Source organism: Mastigoproctus giganteus, chromosome 1, assembly GCF_048544385.1.
Source record: "Mastigoproctus giganteus isolate SK-2022 chromosome 1, ASM4854438v1, whole genome shotgun sequence".
Classification (NCBI taxonomy): Eukaryota; Metazoa; Arthropoda; class Arachnida; order Uropygi; family Thelyphonidae; genus Mastigoproctus; species Mastigoproctus giganteus.
Genome location: NC_143575.1, coordinates 102,431,770 through 102,457,699, shown reverse-complemented (window position 1 = coordinate 102,457,699; position 25,930 = coordinate 102,431,770). Strand labels below are relative to the sequence as shown.

Here is a 25,930-nt window from a genome sequence, read left to right as displayed (position 1 = left end):
TGCCTTAGATTTTATGTGCTTCTTAACTAAGAAACAATCTCTCCTCCTCCTATACTGCCTGTCCTTTCTGTACAAATTGTACTCCCCATATTCAAATTCTGCATCCCTTATATCTAAGTGACACCACTTCTCCTATATCCCCACAATGTCTGCATTTGGTGACTTGATCAGCACTTTAAATTCATCAAATTTATTTACTATGCTCCTAGCATGGTGTACATGCAAGTATTCCTCAAATAGCACAAGGAAATTTGAAATAACAGATTATTTTAAGTCATGTTTAGCATTTTGATCAGTCAGGTGAAAACAACAATAACAAAAAAAAAAAAAAAAAAAAACACAGGTCAGATTTTCTCTTTCTGGTGATACTTTTGAAATTTTAAAGTGGAAAATTCTTCTTTACACTAATACATTTGTAGAAGAATAAGAGAAATTTATGTAAATGTTTTGCAAAATTTACATTAAACTTTTTAAATTGTTTTCAATTTATTACTGTAATCATTTTTTGTCAATTTTATATTCGTTTTAATTTCTGGAGTCATATGGAAGTGTTCTACGTACCATATTGCGGTAAATTCTCTTATTCTTCTACAAATATTAAAATTCAATGTAAAACATATTGACCATTGTAGCTTGGATTTATACTATCAAACTACACTAATACAGTATCAAAAGCATTAATACAGTTTTCTGATTATAATTTATTATATCAGTAAAGAATAATGGTACAATCTCTGAAAATTCTCTCCATTTTCTCTCTAAAATTCATCTGAAATACTTACTAGGTAGGTTTCCCCATGTAAATTCCTGGTGTGGGAGTATGAGCTCTTTGCGTAATTGAATAATCAACTCTGATTTTACGCCCATCTATTTCTTGTCCATTGCTTCTTTCTTTAGCCTACAATGCAAGTAAGATTTGAAAAGTAATGAAATGATTTAATGAAATTGAAATAAATTTGTATTTAAAATAAAGTATTTTGTTTGTATTACATACTATATTATTTTTTGGCTTATTTTCCAGTGTTGATTACAGTTCATCTCATTCCCTTTCTAAAGTAATTTTTGCTATGCAAGAGAGGAGCCATGCTATGGAATGTACATCCTTCCAAAGTATGTACTGTAAGAAACACTCTGTTTGATGATGTGTAATCCTCAAAGAAATTCATTTCAACAAGTGATAGAGATAACAAATGTGAATTGTTTATGAAAAAGACCTGTTTAATAAGGAATACATTGTGTGAAACACGATAATAGTTAATTCATATATACACATATATTATGTATATACTGTAAGAAACACTAGTAGACAGAGCAATGTACTTGTCTTAAACCATAACGTTATGTGTAAACCTCAAAGAATTCATTTCAAAAAGTGACAGCAATACTGAATGTGAACTATTATGACAAAGATTTGTTTAATAATATGAATTAACTATCAGCAATAGTTAATTCATATTATTTACACATATTATGTAAATTCTGAGTCAATAAATAAAATTATACATATATATAGGGTATTAATAAAAGGTTTTACACTGCTTACAGGATTGTTGTTCACCTTCAAACACCAAGTCCATATAAAGAGATGTTCACCAATGACTAATTTTCAAGTTATAGTTGGGTTTGCATTTATGAAATTTTGCATACTAACTACATTCATTATGATGACTCTGTTGTGTATTTTGAGCATTTCTGGTCAGTCTGTCATCACTTGTATGAATAGTAGGAGGTCAGGTAGTGTTTAAAGTTGTACTGTCATTACGAGCAAAGTAAGCATGTAACATGACATTATATATTAGTGTTTATGAAGTTTGAGATTAAAGTTGAAGTTTATATTTCTGTTACTAAGTCAGGGTTTTCATTCTGTGAGCATTCCAAATACTGTACCAGTGCAGAGGTTCTTGTTGTTGTTGGAGTTTTAAGTGCAATGGCTACTTAGGCCATATTGCACTTATGTAAGTGGTTCATACTGCCTGTGTTGGATGATTTAGAAGCAGTTAAAAACTGCTATACAATCCTATTTGTTTTAGGAAGGAGAAGAATTCTGTGAGATTTGATTTTTCGCCTATGATATGGCTAAGCGACAAAGGTTCCTTTAAACTTGCCAGAGAAGTGAATGACACTAGTCGAGCACTGTTATATAGAGTACATTCCAGAAGTATGTGTTTGACTGTGAGTGGCATATGACAGTGATTACACTGAGGAGGGTCATTCCCTGACAAAAAGAACATATGGGTTAAATTAGTATGGCCGATTATGGCTAGAATTACTTCTTCTTGTCTGTTTGCAATGAGGCTGGAAGTCGATAATTTTGGTACAGGTTTAATTTGAAGTAGTTTATTATGAACTTGTGCTTGCCACTGAAGAGTCCGTTGACTTTTACATATACTTTGTATATTCATTTTATAATCTGTGAACGGTACTAGTGAATTCGTTTAGGCTGAGCTGGATGGATGTTTGGCAGCATCATCTGCAATTTCATTTCCTAGTATTCCAGTATGGCCTGGGATCCAGCAGAAGATAACCTTTTGCTGATGCTCTGTGAGACGTATAAATTGTGTTCTGATGAGCTTTAATAATGGGTGAGTAGGTGGGGAATTGTTTTGCATGGCTAATAAGGAACTTTGCGAGTCTGTGTATATTATGCTCTTTTGAATTGACATATGGAAAATATTTTCTAGTGCAAGCTTTAGATTCATAGCATATAATTCAGTCTAACAGCTACTACACTCTGTTAGAAGAGATAGAGAAATGGTAGTATCAGGGAGTACCACTGCTGCACCCGATCCACTCTCAGACTTCAATCCATCTGTATATATTTTAGCAAAGTCAGGATACCAATACAGAGGCATTTATTTACAGAAACAACAGCATTAATTTATACAGAAGTCTTTGCATCAGTGTTTGCCAAATACAAAGACATTTAAATGGTAGATCAACACTCAAATTAAACTGGATCATTCACACTCAAAACAGCAAAGTATGAAGATGAAGGTTTTAAAAACAGTTGCTCTGAAAGAACAAGTGCTAAACTGCACAAAACAAATAACTGATGTCAGTAGTGGAAGAAATGCAGCAAATGTTAACCCACACAACTATGCTGACAAAACTGACTTCTTTGGCTTTGTGCTGTTTACAAATGAAGCTGGTCTTACAACTAGAGGATGTCTATGGTTATGCATGATGGCATGACGGCATTTAATGCCAACTGCACAGTAAAATGGATAGGCGTGGAGGCCTAACTGCATGGCTCCGTTTAATGAACCTTAATCCATCTGATTTTAATGTATAGGGTCACTTGAAGTCAACAGTTTACTTTCTCCCAGTGAGCTGAAAAGGGAGGTCAGGAAATTCTTGGAACAAGACATTTTCGAGAATGTCACACAATATATAGCAAGACATGTTCAAAAGATGTATAGAGCTCACAGAGATCATTTTAATAAAGGTAATCTGCACATATTAACATTTGATTTACTTTCTGTGGCATTCACTTTTCATCAAAATTTTGGAAATAAAATACAAAAAGAGCTGTAAATAAGAAATGTAGTTTCAGTGGACATTTGTTATTATAGCCCTTTCTTGGTATTTTGATGAGAACAACCGATCTCGTAAGCAGTACTCAATCTTTTATTAATATCCTATACATAAAAAAAGTTAAGTAACATTATCCGAATTCCTTATATATTCATTTTACAATGCATAGGATTCAAAGCTAAATATTTAAAATGGCAAATTTAAACCTTTCGATACTCTCCACTTTCAAATTAAGGCCCACACCCTAAATCTCAAACTTTTAATAATTTGTTTGAAAGAAATTCTAATTGTATTTTTATTTATTATTACATATATATATATATTTTTTTTTTTTTTTTTTGTGATGTCAAGTTCCACCAAGACAAAAATTTTAATTTTATAACTTAGTTTTGTCAAGAATACATTTAGGACGGATCTAGAATGAAAAAGATGGGCAAACAAGTTAAGACTCGGAAAACAACCAATCTTTGTTCCCAATACAGGCAAAATAATGCACTCTGGTTAGGCTCTCATTTAACCTTAACGGAATTAAAAACAGTGCAAATACTAACTACGCTTTTGAAGTCCCAATGCATTATTCATATAACATCCATCTTCATAACTTGCACCAAGAGATAAGCAGACATCTATGCTCTTACCGAGCAGTGTTCATCCAGAGAGCTTCTATTAGAAAAAACAGTACTTCAGAATTAAAGCAATTGTTGAAATTTACAAATAATATCTTAACTGCTTTACAGCTTTAAATATTTAGTAGAATAAATACTGTAGTACTAAAATTTTAAGAATATTAATTTTCAATATCCCCTCTTTCCATTTACTTTAATTTTCACAGTAATGGTGCAAGCTGCTATTGATGGTTTCCGGAGTTCACTTGTGTAGTCAGATTTTTATTATTTTTTTCTCTCTCTCTAAGGGCAGCAGGAAGCAAACCATAATTTAACCAAACTTTCCTGCTCGATTTTTGCCTACTTTTCAGAATTAAGGTTTAAATATTACTTCTCCACATAACTTCTTCCCAATATATCTTGAATGCATTATCCACTCTTTTCCCTTTACAAATATCAAAAACGATTGATCACATGAGAACCGAATTAAGATTTGGTGGGAGTGCATAACTAAATACTGATTTTTTTTCAATCATTAGTGAATACACTTGACAACTTTATAATGAGTAATGAGAACCTATTGCTTGGAGCATATTTTTGCTAATTAGACAAATGAATGCAAACGTGTGACATATGCCAGGGGAAGGCGGGGCTGGAATATCACTATCACAAACTAGTAATGAGAAAAGTAACTGCCCATATCAACTTCAGAAGAGTAATGACAGTTTGTGTGTATAGGTAGCAACTGCTAGTACAAAAGGTAGTTACTCCGGTTGGGATTCCAAGATTCATCATTTTTCAGTAGTAAAAGGGACAGTTAGAGGTGGTGGGTGAATTGGTTACATAGCATTTGGAAGTGACTGTCATCAAATAATGGTACAACCAACTGGCATCTTTTGATGAAGGAACTATGGGACTCATTAGCACCTACATCATGTGGAGAACAGACTACAGCAATTGGAGATCATTCTGCATCTTGGAAGTGAATTGGAAAAAGAATATGAAATGGCACCAAGAGAAAAAAGAGTGGACCCAGAAAAACATGGAGGAAACCACATAAAACAAACTCCCACCTAGTGTTTAGCAGCAGTATAGGCTACCAGTAAAGGAGTGGTGGGAACATACTTTTATGGCATACTCAACCCAATAGTCAGTAGTATGGACAAGAGAGATTGTGTTGAGCATCACTGCAGGTCAAGTGCACCTGCCAATGACAATGTTACAAGTCTACTTTGACAGGGAGGGATACTTCCATAACAATAATGCAACTAGTCAATATACCAAACGTGTACATGTGTAGTTTGGAAGATTACCACATCTGCCCTGGCCAACACAAGCTCTAAATCTCAATCCTATTGAGTATATGTTTGTTCACTTTTATGCAAATACACACACCCCCCTCTACCTACCTGAAACTCTGCTCAGCTGGGACGATAAACAATAAATAACTTTCTTTGGGTATCTGCCAAACTCAAATGGCCAACACACATTGGAAATGTGTTATAGAATAACATGGCAAGTTCACATATCACAAATTTTCACATCATGTCACTTCATAATGCAGCTTTCCAATATTTCAAGAACTAATTACAATAGGTTATGCACCAGGCAAGTTGATGTTATGCACTGCATGCTGTGATGTTTGCACAGCTGCTAACTCTGGCCTTTCAAAAAGCCAGATGTTGAGTAACTGTAAGCAGCAGGAAAATAACTTTTTCACAAAAAGCAGGCTGAAAACAGGACATTTCTTGGAAAAAATGTAGATTTATTAGAGCCCATACTGCATTAGAAATTAAATTTCACTGGCAACGTTACTCATTTTATATTAAATACACCCATAGCATTGTTTAGTAGTACATTCAAACATTAGCCTATCTAGAAATTTTCTGTCGATGGATTTCTGTTTTGATTTTTTCTTACATGTTTTTGGTTGCTTCAAAAGATACTGCTGCATACTTTGCCATCTTCAGAAATGTAGAGTCAAAGTTTTGTTCATAACAATGGCCATGCTGTCTAGATTTGGCTGTCAAGAGCATTTCCAAAGCTTCACAGAAAGAGAAGAACTCAGAACACTGAAAATGATGTTGGGAAAAAAAAAAAAAAAAAAGTCGCAAAACAACTAATCACTTTAATCTTTAACAACACCAAGAAGTACTGGAAACTTGCCCATAAAAAATTTCAAAACTGAAAATGATGCAAAGCAAAATTTATGAAATCTGCACTACCTCGACATTTATATGTGCAAGGGCACAGTTGTGAGGTATACTGTATTGAATATCTATGTTCAGATTTTAAAACACTGGCATAATATCCAAAGGAAATAAGCAAACTGCTTTATCCCAGCCAGACGACAGGAACATGAATAGACGTTTTGAATGAGTGAGAACATCCCTACAATTTAACTTTCTTGGCCTGTTCAGGACTGCTTTCACCAGAAGTTTGCAATGCAGTCTTTTTCTTGAGCATTAGAATTAGTTGAAGCATATGATGCAAGAATGCAAGCTTATAGAGGATCGGCCAAAAAAAAAAAAAAAATCATTTCACCCATCCAGTCACTCCAAATGTTTGTCCAGTTCAGCCTTACTGGATTCACTTCTTTTGGATCATGAACTGGATTTGGATGTATGCCAGTACCACTCATTAGTATTCACTTATACCTTTCAATCTGGCAACTGAAAAGTGCTCATGTGGCTCTTCTTCTCATCGCTTCTTTTTAAACAGATTTGTCAGATGTTGCCATTTTACCAAAAGGCAGAAACTGTGAATTGTGTTTAAGACCACTTGAAATTGAAAAGGCACATTTACATGCAGTACACAAAGCAGATGTGTTACAATCACGATTTTACAAAACGAGGAAAATCTTGCATGTGTCTTCTGAAATTTAGCAACTTACTGAATAACACCGTTAATTAGCTTCAACACCACACAAAGTATGATGAAATGGCTGCATGTTGTAGAACAGTTTTATCTCACATTCCTATTATGCAATGTAGACTAGTTATTTGATGGCCAATTTGTTATTGAAAATAAGCAGAAATTTTTTAAAAATTCAGATTTTATCTTAGTTTTACTCTTTTTTTTCTTTTCGGTTTGTTTGTTTTTGGATTTTATGGTGCATTAGCATCTAAGGCTTTTTTTAGGAAAGGCAAAGAAAATTTATGCTATTACAAAAACATGGAAGACACTGTTACAACAGTAAGATGTAGATGACATCAAAACAAATTTCCTTGTACTAATATCAGTTCTCATGGCCTTCCTGAATTCCTTGTTTTTTGTCAGCCTCTTTTTGTCAATTTCTACAGTCCACAAAAATGCTTCCCAGCTGTAGTATCGCCATTACATTTTCATATGGTGATTACATCAGCCAATATTAATCTATGGTGTTAGTTTCTCTGCAATGGCTCAAATGGATTGATTGCTAACATGGCATTCTATGACGAATCCTGTCACTAAACTCAATGCCTCGACTAACCTACTGCATTTCATCGATCTGCTTACTTATAGCATGAACAAAATTACTTTTATACCTATTCCAGAAATGCGGATGACAGGTATGGTTCATTCTTCCAAAATCCCAGGGGTGTCAGAAATACAGCGTATATGTTCACTCCAATCCTAGCCAATAAATAAACAAATTATTTATAATTCCAGAAATATAATTTAATGCAAACTTCTTTGGAAAAAATGAACCATAAAGTATCATAACATTTCAACTATGCTGGACAGGTTGAATTACTGATTATGCCTCTACTCCATGAAGATTCCACTTTTAATCTTCTTGTGAGACCAGCTTATTTTTACATATAAATAGGAGGATATCTCAATAATGCACCACCTCAACAATGGATGAAATGAGAAACCAACGGTGATAACATTCTGCTCTTTGCTCCCCCTTCCCCCACCCATTCTCAGGATCTCACTATTCGGTTTCCTTTTGTAGAGATATGTGAAGGATGGCATGTTTATGTCTCTTGATAGAGTGGCAGTGTCACTGAGGTAATATCAACTACCACAGAGTAATAATAAAGGTCCAGGAAAGAAATCGACCCTGAATTAATATCTGCTATGCAACTCATATTGAGGGCCTGTAGGGTCCAAAAGAGAGGGGAAAAAAAAAAAAAAAAAAAATCCTGTTTCCCCTTGCATAAATGCTGATACAGCTCTGACCTTTAAATTACCCCAAGGTTTCAGCGAACCACAGCTAGATTAACTATTACACACAATACACTAGTGCATTGTCCCTAGATGAGGAAGGCCCCCCTCCCACAATTTTCCGACCCTACTGAGCCTCAATAGTGACTTCCACCAAGTTTCTGATGGCAATGGTTATTTCTATTAATTTTTGATTTTTACTTCAAAAACTTGCTTCCCTTTTAAATTATTCCATTCATTTAATAGATCGTTGAAATGGATAGACAGTGGTTCTTCATAGATCACAGTGGGCTTCTCAATAAACACTTCAAGGAGCTCAGATTAAGTTCTCCTGCTGATTATCATTCAGAAAAATTTCACATAAAATAACTTTAATTTCACCGACTGTACAGTTACCTCATGTGTAGCATCAAAGAATATTGACGCCGAGGTGAACCACTTTTGGGCTCAACCCCCCTGCTTTTTAATAATCATGTCATAGTCCCCCCAATTCTGTGGTGGAGGTATGGGGGAGACAATGGTACAGCTCAAACCACAGTATTGGCTCCTTCAATCTCTTTTCCTTATCAGGTGAGAAAGTTGCATTGGACTTGTAAAAAACAAACGTAGGTCAGCTGCACTCACTACTTGAGAAAGGAGAGGTAACAGAATAGGGGAAGGGGGGTCAAGTCCAGATGGATGCTATCCATTAATCATGTGCTGATATAAATATCAGTGAAAGGAGAAATCAGAGAAGGATTTAGGGAAATTTGTATTTATTCATTTGGCAACATTATTTGAGTCTCTTTTACCCTGGCAGTAGAATAACATCTAAAAGGAAAAGTGGAAAAATTCATTCTGGTGAGTCACTGTTTGGGAATTAGTACTTGGTTCTTTTTGTATCTTCCTAATACAGGTTACAGGTCGACCATCACTAATCCACCCACTGGTAATCTGGTTCCACCACTAATTCGGACACAATTTCCGCGAATGTACTTTCAAATTTCCCGGGTCAGTGCACCGACGTGCAACTACCGTTTTGGTGCCGTTGGTTGTAGATCAGCTGTCGGCACAAACTTGTAAACACTGGCAAGCCATTCCTACTTGTTTTTCTGCATTTATTATTATAACCTGCTCACTTTTAACCCCAGCCATGGTTCCAATGCATAAAGGAAGTGCTTCTCGTGGTGTAAAGCACAAACACCACACAGTGTCCATAACAGATAAAGTTGAACTTCTGAAAAAAACTCGACGACAGTGGTGTGTCTGTGAGAAGTTTAACTCTGGTTATTGTAAATGTAAATGAGAGCCTTGTCGATCAATTTGGCCCCGGAAAGATTGTGCAAGGCTCACGGGGTAGAATTTTTTTCAGCCTGGTCTGTACTTGTTAACGGACATAACCAAGAAGGTTATGTCCGTTGGAGAGACTGCTTCTACAGGGATGGGATACACTTAAATAGAAAGGGTGCAAGAATACTTGCTGATGCTATCGAGGCAGTGTTAGGTGGGTTGGAAAACTGCTAGCTTGGGGGGATACAAGGACTAATAGATTAACAGTAGCCACTGGCAGAGGTGAAAGTGATTCTTGCACTGCTTCTATTGGAATGAGCAGAAGCCTGGAAAACAAGGTGCAGGATGTTTCAGAGACTGCTGGGAGTCATTGCGGTATAAGTAAACACATGGGTTGTGTTAGAGTAGCTAAGAATAGGAACAGGTGCATGTATACTTGCATACACCAATGCTAGGAGTAACTACCATCAGGGGTATGGGTTATTACTATGGGTTATTACAGTATTTAAATTCTATACAGTGGGACCAACTGATGATGTTACCAACAGCAAATTCAAAATGGGAAGCATTCAGGGAACTTGTCTTGGAAGCTACTAGGCTTTACATACCAACTAAGAAATATTGTTCAAGGTTTAGGCCTAAATGGATGTCAGATGAACTAATGAGACACATGGCAGAGAAGAAAAATGCATGGGATACATATAAATTAACACGTGACACAGAAGCCTATGATAGATATAAGCTGGTCTGTAACCAAGTCACAAAGGAGATTAGGCAGGCAAAGGCAGATTATGAGAAATCTTTGACAAAGGATGCAAAGAAAAACAGCAAAGAGTTCTTTACTTATGTAAACTCTAGAAAGAAGGAAATGAATCAGATTGGTCCACTTGATATCGATGGGTCAACTGTTGATGATCCTGCTCACGTAGCTAACAAACTAAATGAATATTTTGCTAATGAATGTTAGCATAACATTATCCATTTACAGTTTGTTTCTCAGGAACCCAGTGCTGCAGTATTATTACGTGGGCATCAAAAAACAAAATTAAGATCAATTTTTTTGATGAACCAAAAACTCAAAATATTTTTGGAGGCAGTGAATCATGGTGTTTCCATATGCTTGACTGCTGTTTGGACTCTGGATCAATATGTTTAATCCAGGCTCATCACATGATTATTTTATTCAAAAACCGCTTTTGCCTAGCTTTACACAAAATTCAATCATAATTCTTTGTCTAATAATTAACGAAATATCTTTCTCATCCCCTATCATAAAACACACTTCACATAAAATGAATACTACATGATGTGCTTGCACAAACTAACTAAGAAAAAGTGGAAGAACATTCCTAGACCGCAAACTTGTCACTTGTTTCCATAGCAACGAAGCAGTGTTGCCAGTCTGCGTATTTTTGGAACAGTCCTCATATAAACAATATTTCTTTCTTTCTTTTTTTTTTTTTTTGTATCTGTCAAGCCACCTGTTATTACAAACAAAATCTGCATATCCAAGTTGATGAGTCAAATTTTTCAGCTTGTAGTTTCAATAGAAGGCCACTAATAGGAATGCAATTTCTTTTCAATGTAAACTAACTCAAAAGAGCCTTATCAAGATCACTTTTACCACACTTAAGCAAATTTTTATCAAAGATGTTTTTTTTTTTTCGAAAGCACTAGTAATTCTTTCTCGATTTTTCCAAATGGTTGACCCTGTTGATGAATTCAGTAAACTTTTTGCAAATGGATGCACTGCTTGTTCCATTCTCTGAGTCACAGATAACTTACACTTTCTCGCTGATTGTCAAATTTTTTTCCCCCATGCCATTTCAAGGTAAAAAAAGAACTGAATTTAATGCAGCACAACAAAACCTAAACCACAGAAGCAAAATTTTTTTAAAAATACCAAGTGTTCTTCCCAAGTTTTAAAAAGAAATGCTCATACAAAGATTTGAAGTTACACCGAATTCTTAATTTTGTCTAAATCAGAAAGCTGAATGTTTCATACTGATACAGAAAAATTTCACTGGTTAATTTGCTCGATGATTTCTCTCCTTAGGTCTTCTGAGAATCTATAATAATAGGAAAGGGACAGTACAAAAGAGGATTAAGAGATTGGGGAAAGAAAACAAAAAGCTAAATGTGAATGTGCACCTGCAGCATGGGACATGCTCTATTCAAATGAGGTAGAATACCAGAATTATCCCCCCCCACCACTACATGTAACCATTAGAACCCTCCATAGACCTTCAAAAACCCCGACACACGAGGTGTTCCAGGATGACCGCTGTGCCACTGAAAGGAGGACTATACTTTTTGTAGTGGCGTACCGCACTAAAAATATTCTAAGAATCATTAAAGGGGTTATACGTAAATTGCTATTGGCAGGGACGTGGAAAGCAATAAGTGGGAATGTCATAAACGGGCAAAGCAATAATAGTCCCTTATCTTAGTCCCTCATACAGCAGTTCAGCCACTGCTTGTTGTAATGGATTCAAGATTTGCTCGTTATATCCACGAAACTCTTAACTACTGTGATCACTTTAACCGTGAAATGTTGGTCATAAAATACATTGTTTCTAATCAACTCTTTTCTGTTTGCTTGCAATAGCCAAACTCTCATTTAACAGCATTCATTATAAATGAGTTCGACTTTATTTAACTGTCATAGTTTGAGGCTTTCTGCACTAAAATTTTATCGTTCATCAAACGGAATTTAAAAAATTTTGATAATGGCTAGTAGATATTTTCATAAGCATGTAAATGCACACGGAAATATGCTGTGGAATATCTTTTAAGCATATATGGCAAAAATATATTTTTAAGTTTTAAAATAAAAAACTAAAAAGTCTTAAGTTTTTCATTATATGGTGGTTTAAAAATATTTTAAAAATTTAAATTTGAGAGCCAGATTTGCTCCAGCCACCTTCCTGCATTTGAGTGAATTTCCACAATTGAGCACATAATACACGTGAATCAGAATGCAAATCAAGTCAACAATAAATCTGCAAATGAAATCTATAATCTTGTATGCTGATATAATTATAAACATTTACTATTTTATTGTTTCATATTGTGGGCCAGTAATCCTGGCTGCATGTGGAACTGAAGGGCTGATACATTTAGAAATTTCATGTTATATCAGAAGCCTCCTAGTAACTGCTGTATTTTGTGTTCTAGGCTAAGCTAGCTGAACATTACTACTAAAAACTGGCAAGAAAACTTACAAAAATTAAAATAAAAAATCCACTTATATGTGCAGAATGTCAAGTCCACTAAAAATAGACAATCAAAAATTTGTAATCAGAATGATATTATCCACCTAAAACACTTTAAACTGAAACAATAGTTTAAGACAGTGCTTCTCAACCTGTTTGCCGTGGAACATTAGTGTGCCACGACTATGCTTCAGGTGTGCTGCAGAAAATGCAAATAAAAAAATCATTTATTCACACCGCACCAACCCCAGCCCCTTCCTACGGTCAATGTGACTCATATTTGATTCCTAATCAAACGTGATTTTTAGTACTAGATCTGTTCACCTTTAATCCTTTATTCACCTTTTGATTTTTAGTACTAGATCTGTTCACCTTTAATCCTTTATTCACCTTTTGATTCCTAGTAGTAGATCTGTTCACCTTTTGATTCTTAGTTAGTAGATCTGGTCACCTTTATTCAGCCATCCTTATCATTTAAGAAACTCTCCCAGGCACCCTGCCGTTGTATAAGTACAACTTGTAAGCAGTATAGTAAGAAATTTCCTTTGTGTTTTAAAAATACAATACTTTTTGTGTTTTTATATCTCTAAAACATCATATTCAGTTAATTCGTATAGAACAGGTATTTTCAGTTAACTGTATTAGTACATTCTACAGGTAACTTTTAATTTTTTTAAAAATTATTAGCGATGGATAAATTTTTAGTGAAAGGAAATCAGAAGAGGCAAATTGATAGAGCTTGAAGAAAATGACAAAAACAAAAATGAACAACCATCAACATCAAAAAAGAAGAAAACATTATCGTAAATATGATGATAATTATTTGGCAACAGGATTTTCGTATACTGATACCCAAGATTGTCTTCTACCTTTATTTGTGGTGTGTGGTTTAAAACTGTCAAATAAATCAATGGTACCAAGTAAATTGTAGCATAATTTTTCAACAAAACACGAGAATTTATTGTCCAAAAGTATGGAATATTTTAAAAGACTGCAGGCCTCTACTAGAAAGCAAGGTACAGAATTTTATAATATGGCTAAAATATCTGATAAAACTCAAGAAGCCAGATATTTATCTCACCTGATTTCAGAAAGTCTGATTTTACCAGCATATTGAGTAATCGTAAAGAGTATTTTGGGAGAGGAAGCTGGAAAAAACAATAATGATGGCAGTACCACTTTCGAACAGCAGGCATATTAAAAAAAAATGTCCGATGATATTGAAGGGCAATTTGTTCAAAATATTAATAATTTTGGGTGACTGTTTGCATTGCAAGTAGATAATTCTACATATTTTAGGGGTAAAGCCCAATTAATAGCATTTCTCAGGTTTATCGAAAAAAAATTTCGATAAACCTGATACGATAAAAAATGCATATTTTCAGAAAATTAAACAAGGAACTGGATTTTGATCATTTCTCTTTTAATGATGCATACTGAGGTTTGGTGGAGATTGAAAGGAAATGTACTTATGCATATGGACGAGTTGCATGAAGAAATGCTCATTTTTTTTTCACTGGAGCAATCAGAATTTTGTGATTATTTAAGTGATGAAATTTAGTGCTGTAAATTAGCTTTTCTAGCAGATTTATTTGTGCAGCTTAATAAATTAAATATCAGTATGCAATGCCCACAGGAAAATTTACTTACTTCTACTGACAAGTTGTTTTCCTTTAAAGAAAAGTTGAGTATATGGAAAAAATATGTAAATGAAAAAGAAAAAAAAAATTAGAAATGTTTCCCTTGACTGCCAAAACGAATTATACTAAAATAATTAATGTAATAAGTGAAACATTAGAGTTGTTAAAGACAAACATTGAGCATTACTTTCCACCCTTGATATCAAAAAAATATTTGTGGGTAAGAGACCCATTTGCAACAAGAAACCTTCCAACATTAGAACTTCGGAATGTGCAAGAGGAAAAAGAATTGGCTGAGATCCACAGTGATCAGTTGCTGGAAATTCACTTTAATAACACTAATATCAGCAAATTTTGAATTTTAATTCAAAATTTGCTAATAAATCCATGAAAAAGGCAATTAGAATTTTATTATCATTTTTCACTTCCTACTTGTGCAAAACAGGGCTTTTCGCTTTAAACAAGACTAAACAAACAAACAAAAAAAAAAAAAAAAAGAGAGAGAGAGAGAGAGAGAGAGAAGTCGGTAGAAGAGGAGTGAGAGTAAGCCTATTCACAACAAATCCTCGTATTAAAAAAAATGGACTTCCCATCAAATCCACATGTCTCACTGATTAAAACGTTATAATTGTATATGTTTGTTTTTATATAATTATGTTAATTTTTTTCATATTTTCTTTTAAATTTCATGCAATCCATGTATATTCAAAAAAAAAAAAAGAATGTTAAAGCATTTAAATCAAATAATAAATGTATTATTAAATATACCCAACAGAAATAACTTCCAGTTTGAATATATACATATATTTTTATTTATAATATATATATATATATATATATATATATGAGTATAATGGTGATTGTAGTGTGCCACAAAATTTTAATGTCTTTAAAAGTGTGCTGCAAAAACGAAAAGGTTGAGAAACACTGGTTTAAGATATAAAATCAAAACCAAAAAGAAATTAATGGTAGACATCTATGTTCCTATAGTAATAATTTTTCTGACCAATGAAGTTCATTTTTATTACAAACTCATGGTGTTTTAAACAAATGCTTATGCCTATTATTACAGAATCAGCATAACAGTGTATGCAGAACACCTAAGACATTGATCTTTTTACGGACGTGCTTCTCAAGTTCCAACAAAATTAGGGATGCAGATCAAAAGTCAAAAATATGCTGAAGTATAATAAACCATTAAAATTCATATTTACATCAATGTGATAGCCATTTTAATTTTTGCCACATGCCAATACACCACTGCAGCCATTACTAGGTTAAGAAAAATGAGTATTTAGAGTCCAAAACTGGGGAGGGAATAAGGGCAGACAGAGCTCACCATTGCAAATAGCAATGGTGAGCTCTGTAACTAAATTATACATCATTACCCAGGTTGATATAGAAGACAACATTTAGGGTATACAGTTTCATCCGGTCTACATCACGAACATTCCTCACCTCTGTTGGAAAACGGGAACAATGTTTACCATCACTCCCCCCCCCCCCAAAGGTCAACCTGTTCAGAAAAACTCATACCTAAACATTTTTTTCCTTCAGACATGAACTTGGAAGTTAAAACATAGGTAAATAATTAATAATTCTCAGGCAGCAACTGAGAATGAACCAGGGAACAAGCAGATAGCAGCAGGGGAGCACTGCAGTGTTTTGAAAAGATTAAGAAGTAGTGCCTTTTAATCACAAGTGAAAGAATTCCTGCTAATTAACTATCTTAATTTCAGACCACTTATGTATGCCCATTTCTAAGTCAATCTGATTTAAACTGAAGAAAGCTGGTTAAATTTTGTTCACAACATTATGTACAACTGCTATAGAATAAACTGATTTTAAAATGCTATTAGTAAAAAAAATTTATGTTTTAATGTTATGAGGACTTTATGTTGGAGAAGAACAAGTTTGTTCAAATGATAACTTATGAGTGATAAAGAGTTAATATAAAAATATCCTTCTTTCCAATAAAAACCTGGAAATCTCCCAATTTTTGAAATTGGGCAGAATGGGGGAAAAACAGACGTCAGAGTAACAACATATTGTGAAGGACAATATTTAATGTGTAGTAGGTTGTCCTTTACACTCTTGGAAATACAGGAAAACCTCATTAATAGAACATCAGTTTATACAAAGTTCTCCTTCATGTAAAGTGCAACTCATTAATCTTCGAAAGGAATAGGCATGATCATGTTAAACGTGTTTAATACAAAACGTGGTTAATATGTATTACTAAGTTAATGATTGTGCCATGGATAGTATAACAATACATTTCAGTATGGTTAATAAAAAGTATACTGATCATGTAGCAAAACCTAACTGCCAAGGTCACTTCATCATTTCAGAAAAACAGGGAGTCATATCCATCAGTTTATTGTGAAATATGAGAGCTAAAACATGAGTTGCATAATTCGCATTACAGCTATAGGCAACAATATAATAAAAAAAAATTAATTAATTAAAAAAATTCTGTTTATACTTCAGGATAACCACATAAGGTCAGAGGAGTTCACACAAAATAGAGAGAATACAATAATATCACTGCATTTTGTATTCAGTAGGTTTGAACCATGGTCATAAAAGTACATATATTTAAAATGTAAAGTTACTCTATGCAACGCAAATATTCAGGTTTGTGCCAAAAGTGAAAATTATTGCTGTTTAACATGGATAGTTGTTTGTTATTTGGTTTTTAGGAGCATTAGCAACTAAGGCCATATTGCTCTGGGGATATGCGGTGGTCATTCCCTTACTTTTCCGCATCCTCCGTATTTGGTAGTCACGGGCTCAAACCCCAGTCTAATCAAGAAGCGTGTGCTACGAACTGCTGCTCCTGTCCACCTGGCTACGGAGGTGCTGGTAACATGGATAAAAAGTAAAAATGAAAAGAGTTACATGTGGATACTAAATTCAAGGTCACTGAAGAAGTTGATAAGATGGAGTGCACTAAAACAGAAAGTGCAAAGCAATTGAGCATTCCTTTACCAACATTATCCAACAAAAATAAAACACTTCTAAAGCCAGAATGGCACTAAAAAGAAAAAAAATGAGCATGTGGTGCAAAGCATAAAAATCTTGAAGAAAGACTACTGGAATGGTTTAACCAGATGCAAGCATCAAATTTACGAATATCAAACCCCTTACTACAACAAAAGGCTAATTGGTTTTCACTGAGCCTTGGTATCAGTGATTTTAAGTAGCAAGGTTGGATGCATGGCCTTAAAGAGCAAAATAAGTCCTGCTTGGTATATGAGCTGAATCTGGAGGAGTCACAAGGAGAAAACCCTAGATTGGCTGAAGTCTGTGAAATAAATTCTTAGCACATATGAAACAAAAGACATTTTCAATGTATATGAGACAGGAATATTTTACAATTTGCTTCCTAATAAAACATTTGGCATGGGAGAAAACAACTGAATAAACACAGGGTGCTTATGCTGCTGTGTACCAATGCAAAAAGAGCACTTTGTAGTGCTCATTCTGCACCAAACACCATAAGTTTCATGTAGCCACTGAATCAGGGTATCATTCATAGCTTGAAGAAAGCCTACAGATTCGGCCTTGCACATTATTTAATCTGCTATCTTGAAAGCAAAACATCATTGTCCAAAAAATAGACTGCATTAGATGCCCTTCGAAACATTGTAATTACATGGCAACATGGTATTTGCACTGCAATCATATTATGGCATTGACATAATACAATTGCAGAAAATGAATTTGACTATCAAGACGCTTCCACAAAATGAATCTGATTATCAAGTGAATGAATGAATGGGAGGAAATGAGGGGACACCTGAACCTCGAAGAAGAATTAAGACAGACTGTGCGCAGATGGCTATCATCACCACAGCTACACCAAAATATTTATTAAATACTCAGTATGGTAACAGAAGTAAAGGTTATAATAATGAAGAAGATGATGATGAAAAAGCTGTGCACACATTACCTAAAAAAAAATCTGATGCCCAAAATGCATTGCATGTGACTGAAAATGTATACACTGACTTGCAATGATCAGATTTGTACTGTTAAGAATAGTTCTAAGTTCAGAACAGTTATAAAGTTTAATGTTGAAGTGTATAAGTTAACCACTGTATTAACCCATGACACACAGAGAGAGAGCTATGTTATGGTCTCTAAAAAAGTAATTTTACATTACAGCTTCCATGAGATCATCACCATCATTTAAAAATTGATACCCATGCAGATTCCTGAAGAGGAATTAATTATGGGACTTGTGTAAAACATCATTGTTAGAAAGAAACAGGATACCACATGTCAATTTCTTGCATCTCTGTTCCTTTATGGTGTCCTCTTAAATTTTAGAGCACAGCAAGAAAGGCATATCCAGTGACAATTTTCTCATGTGACATGTAGTGTATCAAAATAAATCGTGATTCATAGTGTTTCCATTGCCAAGATCCCCCGCCCAAGTCCCAGTGACAAGTCCATGTTTTGTCACTAATTACAATTCTTGAGAGAAATCTCCCCCCCCCACCAGAACTGCATCATGCATGTGTAAAATTTTCTCACAAATTTCAGCTCTGCACTGTTTCTGAATATATGTGGGCATTCTTGGCTCCCAGCAAGAACTGGTTTTGTACATGGCCAAGTGTTCACAGAGGATGGTCAGTCCAACCCCTCAGAAATATTACATTCTCCAGTAATCACAGACACTTTAATATGCCTATCCTGTGTAACCCGGTCTTCACTTTTTTGGCACAGTTCTGTTGCAACTGGAGGTCACCTTCTGTAGATTCTAACTGGTATTCAGAATGGACAGCATCACCATACACAGCTTTCACGAATGACAATGGTGCGATATTCCAATTTAACAACATCCATGTTTTCCCTTAAGTTGGCTAATTCTGTTCTTCCCTACTTCACTCTACTAAGACGGAACTGAACATATAAGATGAGGTTTAAAAGAGCAACTCGTTTTTTTTTATATAACAAGCATATTTATAGTCAAGGCAGATAACTTATTAAATGCCCCTAATATAATCGATGGAAAATATAAATATCAATCAAAGGTCCCCATTGTTTAATATGCCCTACAATCAGTGTTCTTAATATTGTGGAGGTTTTTAATGTGTTTTTGCTGTTTATTTTTGTAACCAATAAAAAAAAAAAGAAAAAAAAGACTGAAAAAAGAAAAATTGATTACCATGTAAATGAAGGTGTGAATACTTATTTTGCTATACTGCAGCTCCATGGCATAAACAGAAACCATTTTGTTATTTTATTCCATTTCTTCTGCTTATTCTTAATTGTGTAAGCATTTGAATTAGAAAAAAAAAAAAAAAAAAGATAAAAATAAATAATAATAAATAAAATATCATTTAGAAAGGTGTCTTTTTGCATAACAAAGAAAGTAAGCAAAAGATAAGACATGTGCCACTGATATCTACGGCTATGTCGTGGATATCTGCCACCTCCCTATAAACCTGTTCATATTCCAACTATCACTGTTTCGATTACCGTTTTAAAAACAGTAATCTAGAATTACCTTCACCTCCCAATTTTTTAATTTTGCATATCTTGCTCATTAACTATACATGATAATTCACTGTGTGTGTGTGTGTGTGTGTGTGTGTGTGTGCGTGAGGCGCCTCCGTAGCCAGGTGGGAAGGAGCAGCAGTGTGTAGCACACGCTTCTTGATTAGACCGGGGTTCGAGCCTGTCACCACCAAATACGGAGGATGCGGAAAGGTCAGGGAATGACCACCGCATATCCCGGAGCAATATGGCCTTAGTTGCTAATGCTCCTAAAACACAAATAACAATAACAACATATATTATATATATATAAGTGTCATCAATGAAAGTAAAATAAAATAAAAATAAATATAGATGGAGAAGTTATTAAACACAAAATGCCGAGCCTAGTTGAAGAAAAAAACAAAAAAAGAATGTTAAGAATCTATATAAAATTAAGTAGAATTAAATCTGAATTAATGCCGAATTAACAGGCCAATCATATGTACAAAAGCTGAAAGAAAAAGAGGGGAGGGTAATAGAGATAAAAATTATAAAATAAAAATTAAAATTAAAATTATAAAATAAAAATTAAAGAATTAAAAATTAAAAATTAAAAATTGGTACATAGATCAGGTATTTCATCAGGGGGCTACACCTGATCATGTACCAAACACTGTGTTTCTATGCAAACTCATGCTGATGGAGAAGCTGTAGAAATGAAATGGATATAAAAATAATTTTTTTAAATTTTTTAAAACTCCAGAAACATGAGTGAGGTAGCCCCAATGCAGTGTATTTAGATTAATAAATTATGTAACGTAGTGTATTTAGAAATAAATTGAGTCGATAGTATGTAAGAACGCAAACGCAGTGTGTTTAGTAAATTAAGTGTGTAAGAACGTAAGTTTAAATCAAAAGTATGTAAGTTAAATAATAAATAATAATGAATAACAAGATAACAAGATAGCGGTATAGAAAAAGGAAGCAATGCAAGGTAGGGGAGGGAAAAGAAGTTAAAAATATAGAGGCGAAGATAGTGAGAATAAGAAAAGTGAGAATGTCCGAATCACCCTCGTATTACACTAATAGTTCAACGGACGGAAAAACGAAGATCAGAAAGTAGAAAGATGTAAAGAGAAGGAAAAGAGTTTAAAGGACACTAGGCAAGCTGGGTGTGTAAGTACCCAACCTCATAGAGAGGGCCTTGGCTATGAGAGTGTTAGTAGAAGTGGAAATTAATACCGCTAGCTTGTAGTGTATATTTTGAGTGATAGACATGAAATATAATAAAAAATATGAAGAGGAGAAAAATTAAATACCTATGCTATTTGGCACAAATAAGTTGAGTGAAATATAATCAAGAAATGAAGATACAAATTTGCGATCATGATTAATAAGATACAATTATGCGAATATGATTAATAAGAATGGAATGTACACAGAGGGAAAACTATGACAACGATGGTGGAGTTGCTCAGAAGAAAAGAACTGTGGGAGCCCTCTGTGGTTAAAATAGAGAAAATAAGATTGGACATAAATAAATACTGATATTAAATTACGAAAAATGAAAATGATAATCTTGTTATCTTGTTATTCATTATTATTTATTATTTAACTTACATACTTTTGATTTAAACTTACGTTCTTACACACTTAATTCACTAAACACACTGCGTTTGCGTTCTTACATACTATCAACTCAATTTATTTCTAAATACACTACGTTACATAATTTATTAATCTAAATACACTGCATTGGGGCTACCTCACTCATGTTTCTGGAGTTTTAAAAAATTAAAAAAAAATTATTTTTATATCCATTTAATTTTTTTTTTTTTATATCCATTTCATTTCTACAGCTTCTCCATCAGCATGAGTTTGCATAGAAACACAGTGTTTGGTACATGATCAGGTGTAGCCCCCTGATGAAATACCTGATCTATGTACCAATTTTTAATTTTTAATTCTTTAATTTTTATTTTATAATTTTAATTTTTATTTTATAATTTTTATCTCTATTACCCTCCCCTCTTTTTCTTTCAGCTTTTGTACATATGATTGGCCTGTTAATTCGGCATTAATTCAGATTTAATTCTACTTAATTTTATATAGGTTCTTAACATTCTTTTTTTCTTCAACTAGGCTCGGCATTTTGTGTTTAATAACTTCTCCATCTATATTTATTTTTATTTTATTTTATTTTACTTTCATCGATGACACTTATTTATATACATGTATCCTGTTTTGCTGCTTTGCGCATTCAGGTACACGTACTGTTTTTCCTGTTTTTCCTTTTTTTCCACTTCTTCGTTTTCATATTTCATATATATATATATATATATATATGTTGCTAATGCTCCTAAAAACAAATAACAACCAACAACATATATATATATATATATATATACCATGTGACCATAAGTATTCATACACACAATATAAATCTTGTGGATGTTTCAGTGCAGCAATAGCAGTACATTGGAAGCCTGTAAGGTTAGTGAATTAGACCTTAGTTTATCAACATGGAATGTTGGACGCTACATTATTGTTATTCTATCTTTGGAAACATTAACTACAAAGTGTTATTCTATCTTTGGAAACATTAACTACAAAGTGTTATTCTATCTTTGGAAACATTATAGCTTGCTCGAGCCTTTTCTTTTTTTTTGCTAGAAAGGTTTTTTTTTTGGCATTCGTTTCCAAAAAAGGCTGTTTCATCAACATTAAATATTTGTTCATCTGTGTTAGCAGCAGTCATCAACAATTTTCTTTAAAATTTCTGGATATTTCAGGGCTGCATCTTTATCTGCACTTGCTGCTTCTCCAGTCAATGCAACATTATGCAGGGCTGTCCTTTTCTTAAAATGTTCAAACCAGACTATGCCGGCAGTGAAATTTTCTTCCATTTCCGCTTCAATCACTTTTTCTTTTGAAGAACTTGATTGAACATTTTCTTCAGTTACCGCTCTACCCAAGTTTTCTATTGTTGACATTTCCTTTAACATTGCAAAAATACTCAAGGCTTTTGTTTTTATGGTCATTGTGCAGATTGGAATTCTTTTTTGATTGCAGTCTTCTATCCAAATGGCTAAAAGACGTTCCATCTCAATCATCGTAACACTTATTTCTTGTGGTTTGTGTGTGCGTGCTGACGATGAAGCAAGCTTACCTTTGTACATCTTGCAAGGTAATGAAACCATTGAATAGGGTACAGCCATTTAGGGGATTCAGCATGGGTATTAGGGTAGGTAGTCTTGTCACTCTGTAATGCATTGTAGCAATAGCTTTTGATGCCTCTGGATTTCAGTACTTTCAATATTTCGCATTATTAATTTTCTGACACAGAAGAATTAAAGAATGTGAATGCAGAGCTGGTGCTATTCCCTTATGCGAAGTCTAATTTCAAATTACTTGGTTTTCCTCTCTTCTGAATGCTACTACCTTCAGCAAAACGTAGTATATAAAAATTTACACTGCTTTGGACTTAAATTGCACTATCGCTATTCGACAGTATCAAGAGTGTATCGGGAATATGCCATTTCCGCAATAACATCTCACTGTGAATAGCGCTGCTGTGGGTGAAGAAAGGTGGTGGATGAAAGTGGCCGCCAACATCTGTCTCGCTTTGTTTCAGCCAACTGGAGAGTGACACTGGCACAAATCACCGCTGACTCTGATAAGGGAGGTGCCAGAAATGTTTCCACGAAGACCATCAGGCGATCATTAGCTGCAATAGGTTATGGGAGCCACTCGCCCAACTAGAGTCCATTGCTAACACCACACCTCAACCGGGCAAAAGAACACTGGCGTGTACGTGGTAACTAGTTCACGAGTTACCACGTATTGCACTACCTAGTACAATACATGCAATTACAGGGTAGCGCAATGCATGGTAACTTGTTGTGAAGGTAGTCACAATATGAGATACAATTAAATCAATCACTTTACGCTGATTTAGTTTTTTATTTATGAGCTATCTATGGTGAATTTACACCAATATTTTATTATATTTTATTTTAAGCTCATATCGTATTATAACCCACACAGGGTTACGCTAAATAGTGTAACTCCGTGTGGGTTACACTATTTAGCACTTCATTCAATGGTGCGTAGACCACATTTCACTGTATATACAGTTGTTTGTTTGTTATTGGTTTTTAGGAGCATTAGCAACTAAGGCCATATTGCTCCGGGGATATGCGGTGATCATTCCCTGACCTTTCCGCATCCTCTGTATTTGGTGGTCACGGGCTTGAACCCTGGTCTAATCAAGAAGTGTGTGCTACGCACTGTTGCTCCTGCCCACCCGGCTATGGAGGCGCCTGTACATGACACAATAAAACAAATTTTACAGATTTCAACATTGCATTTCTATTGTATACACACTTCAAAATATTGTATGAACATTATAGTAGTAATACGATTATTACTATAAAAGCTTCTACATTCCTGTCATGCTTGGCAACGTGCTGTCTGGTGCAATAGGAGCCTGGCTCTCACAGTAGCCTATCATAGTTTAAATGTGAGGTCAAGTATGTGATGTTTGAAGAGTGCCTTGTAGTATGCAAGACCAGCATTAGTTGATATTGAGGTTCCAATATACATTATTATGAGCATAATATGAACAGTATACCTATTTTATAATTATTTCAAAGATTATTAACTATATGTGAGTATTCTTTGTTTATTTATGAATTGTGTTACTTTTAAATATAATTAAAGCATAGGTTGAGGTATCAATTATTTGAAAAGTTTATAAGGTGATCGATATTTCAGAAAGATGAAACACAGTGATGAATCTTCTGAGTTAAAGAAAAAGTTATTAGTTAAAGAATAAAAACTATTGATTGCAGTTTCAAAGTCAAGAAACTCTTAAATAAATAAAAACTTCGAATGCAGAACAAATGGCCACTATAAGAGATATGAAACCCTTGACCAAATTAAAATTAGAAGAGCAGCTGACAATGCCAGACAAAGAACTGCAGTCCAGAATATCAGTTCTGACAAATACAGCATTAGAAATAAAAGTGAATGTAGCCACAAATTCTAATCAAACTGAATTGAATTAAGTAAGCAGGAATTGAGAGAAGAGATCAAAATTCTGCAGAACTAAACACAGTGAACAACCAAACCGTGGTCCAATGAAAACTATTTTTGAGTTTTGCAACCACAGCTGCCAACTTTTGACATCCAAAAAGCTGGAGATCAGGTAATCGTAAGCATGCAAAAAACAGATCTGTATTCCAAAACATGCAAAAGACAAGCTTTTTCAGGAAAGGCAGTTCTTCCCAAAAAAAAAAAAAAAAAAAGAAAAAAAAAAACATGATTTTTCAGAAAAAACAGCAAGGTTTTAAAGATCATACTACATTAGAAATTAAATTTCACCGAAAACATACACATTTTATATTAACATGCAGGTATAGAATTGTTTACCAGTACAGTATGTTTCAAATATTAGCTTACCTAGTATATTTCTGTCTGTAGATTTCTGTTAGATATCAACCAAATTCAACTGCTTCAAAAAGATACAGGTTGCAGATTTTGCACTCTTTGGAAATGGTGAGTCAGAGTTAAAATCATGGTAATGGTTGTTCTCTAGATTTGGCTGTCAATCATATTTGCAAAGCTTCACCAGAAAGAGAAGACCTGCAGCCAGTTTTTGCATTTCTCACCTGGCTGAATATTCTTTCAAATAAAGTATTACTGTGAGGAACTGTTAAAATGCCCTGTTATATTTCAAGCTTCCTTGTAAACATGTCAATTCTCCAACCAAGGACTACTATACATCAATTCTTTCTTCTTTCATAAGTGTCTGGTAGGTTCTCACACTGAAGTGCATAGAACTAATGCTGCAAAACATCTAAGGATTCATCTATTTCTTTATCTTTAATGACATTGAGTACTGAACACTTGTCTATAAAAAGTTTCAAATTTGAAAATAACGCACTGCCAACTGATGAAATTTATAAGACCATTTTTCAACGGAAACTTGTACTTCCTTGCCGAACAAAAGAAGAGAATCTTT

The 25,930-nt window shown here is 34.2% G+C and overlaps 1 protein-coding gene across 2 annotated transcripts in view; it reads right to left on the bottom strand.

Annotated features, from left to right (window-relative positions):
- The window catches only part of LOC150091063 (transformer-2 protein homolog beta-like), a 160,767-nt gene that overhangs the window by 13,571 nt on the left and 121,266 nt on the right, over window positions 1–25,930 (bottom strand). The window contains exons 8-9 of one of the 2 annotated variants that reach the window (XR_016547404.1): window positions 4,086–4,197; window positions 807–898 (exon numbers count right to left, since the gene is read on the bottom strand). Coding sequence is in view for 1 of the 2 variants with exons in the window: in XM_090381536.1 (XP_090237662.1) it covers window positions 783–898 (116 nt within the window). In the remaining variant the exon portion in view is untranslated. Of the gene's footprint in view, window positions 1–782; window positions 899–4,085; window positions 4,198–25,930 lie in introns of those variants that run through there. The other variant, XM_090381536.1, reaches the window with a different exon arrangement.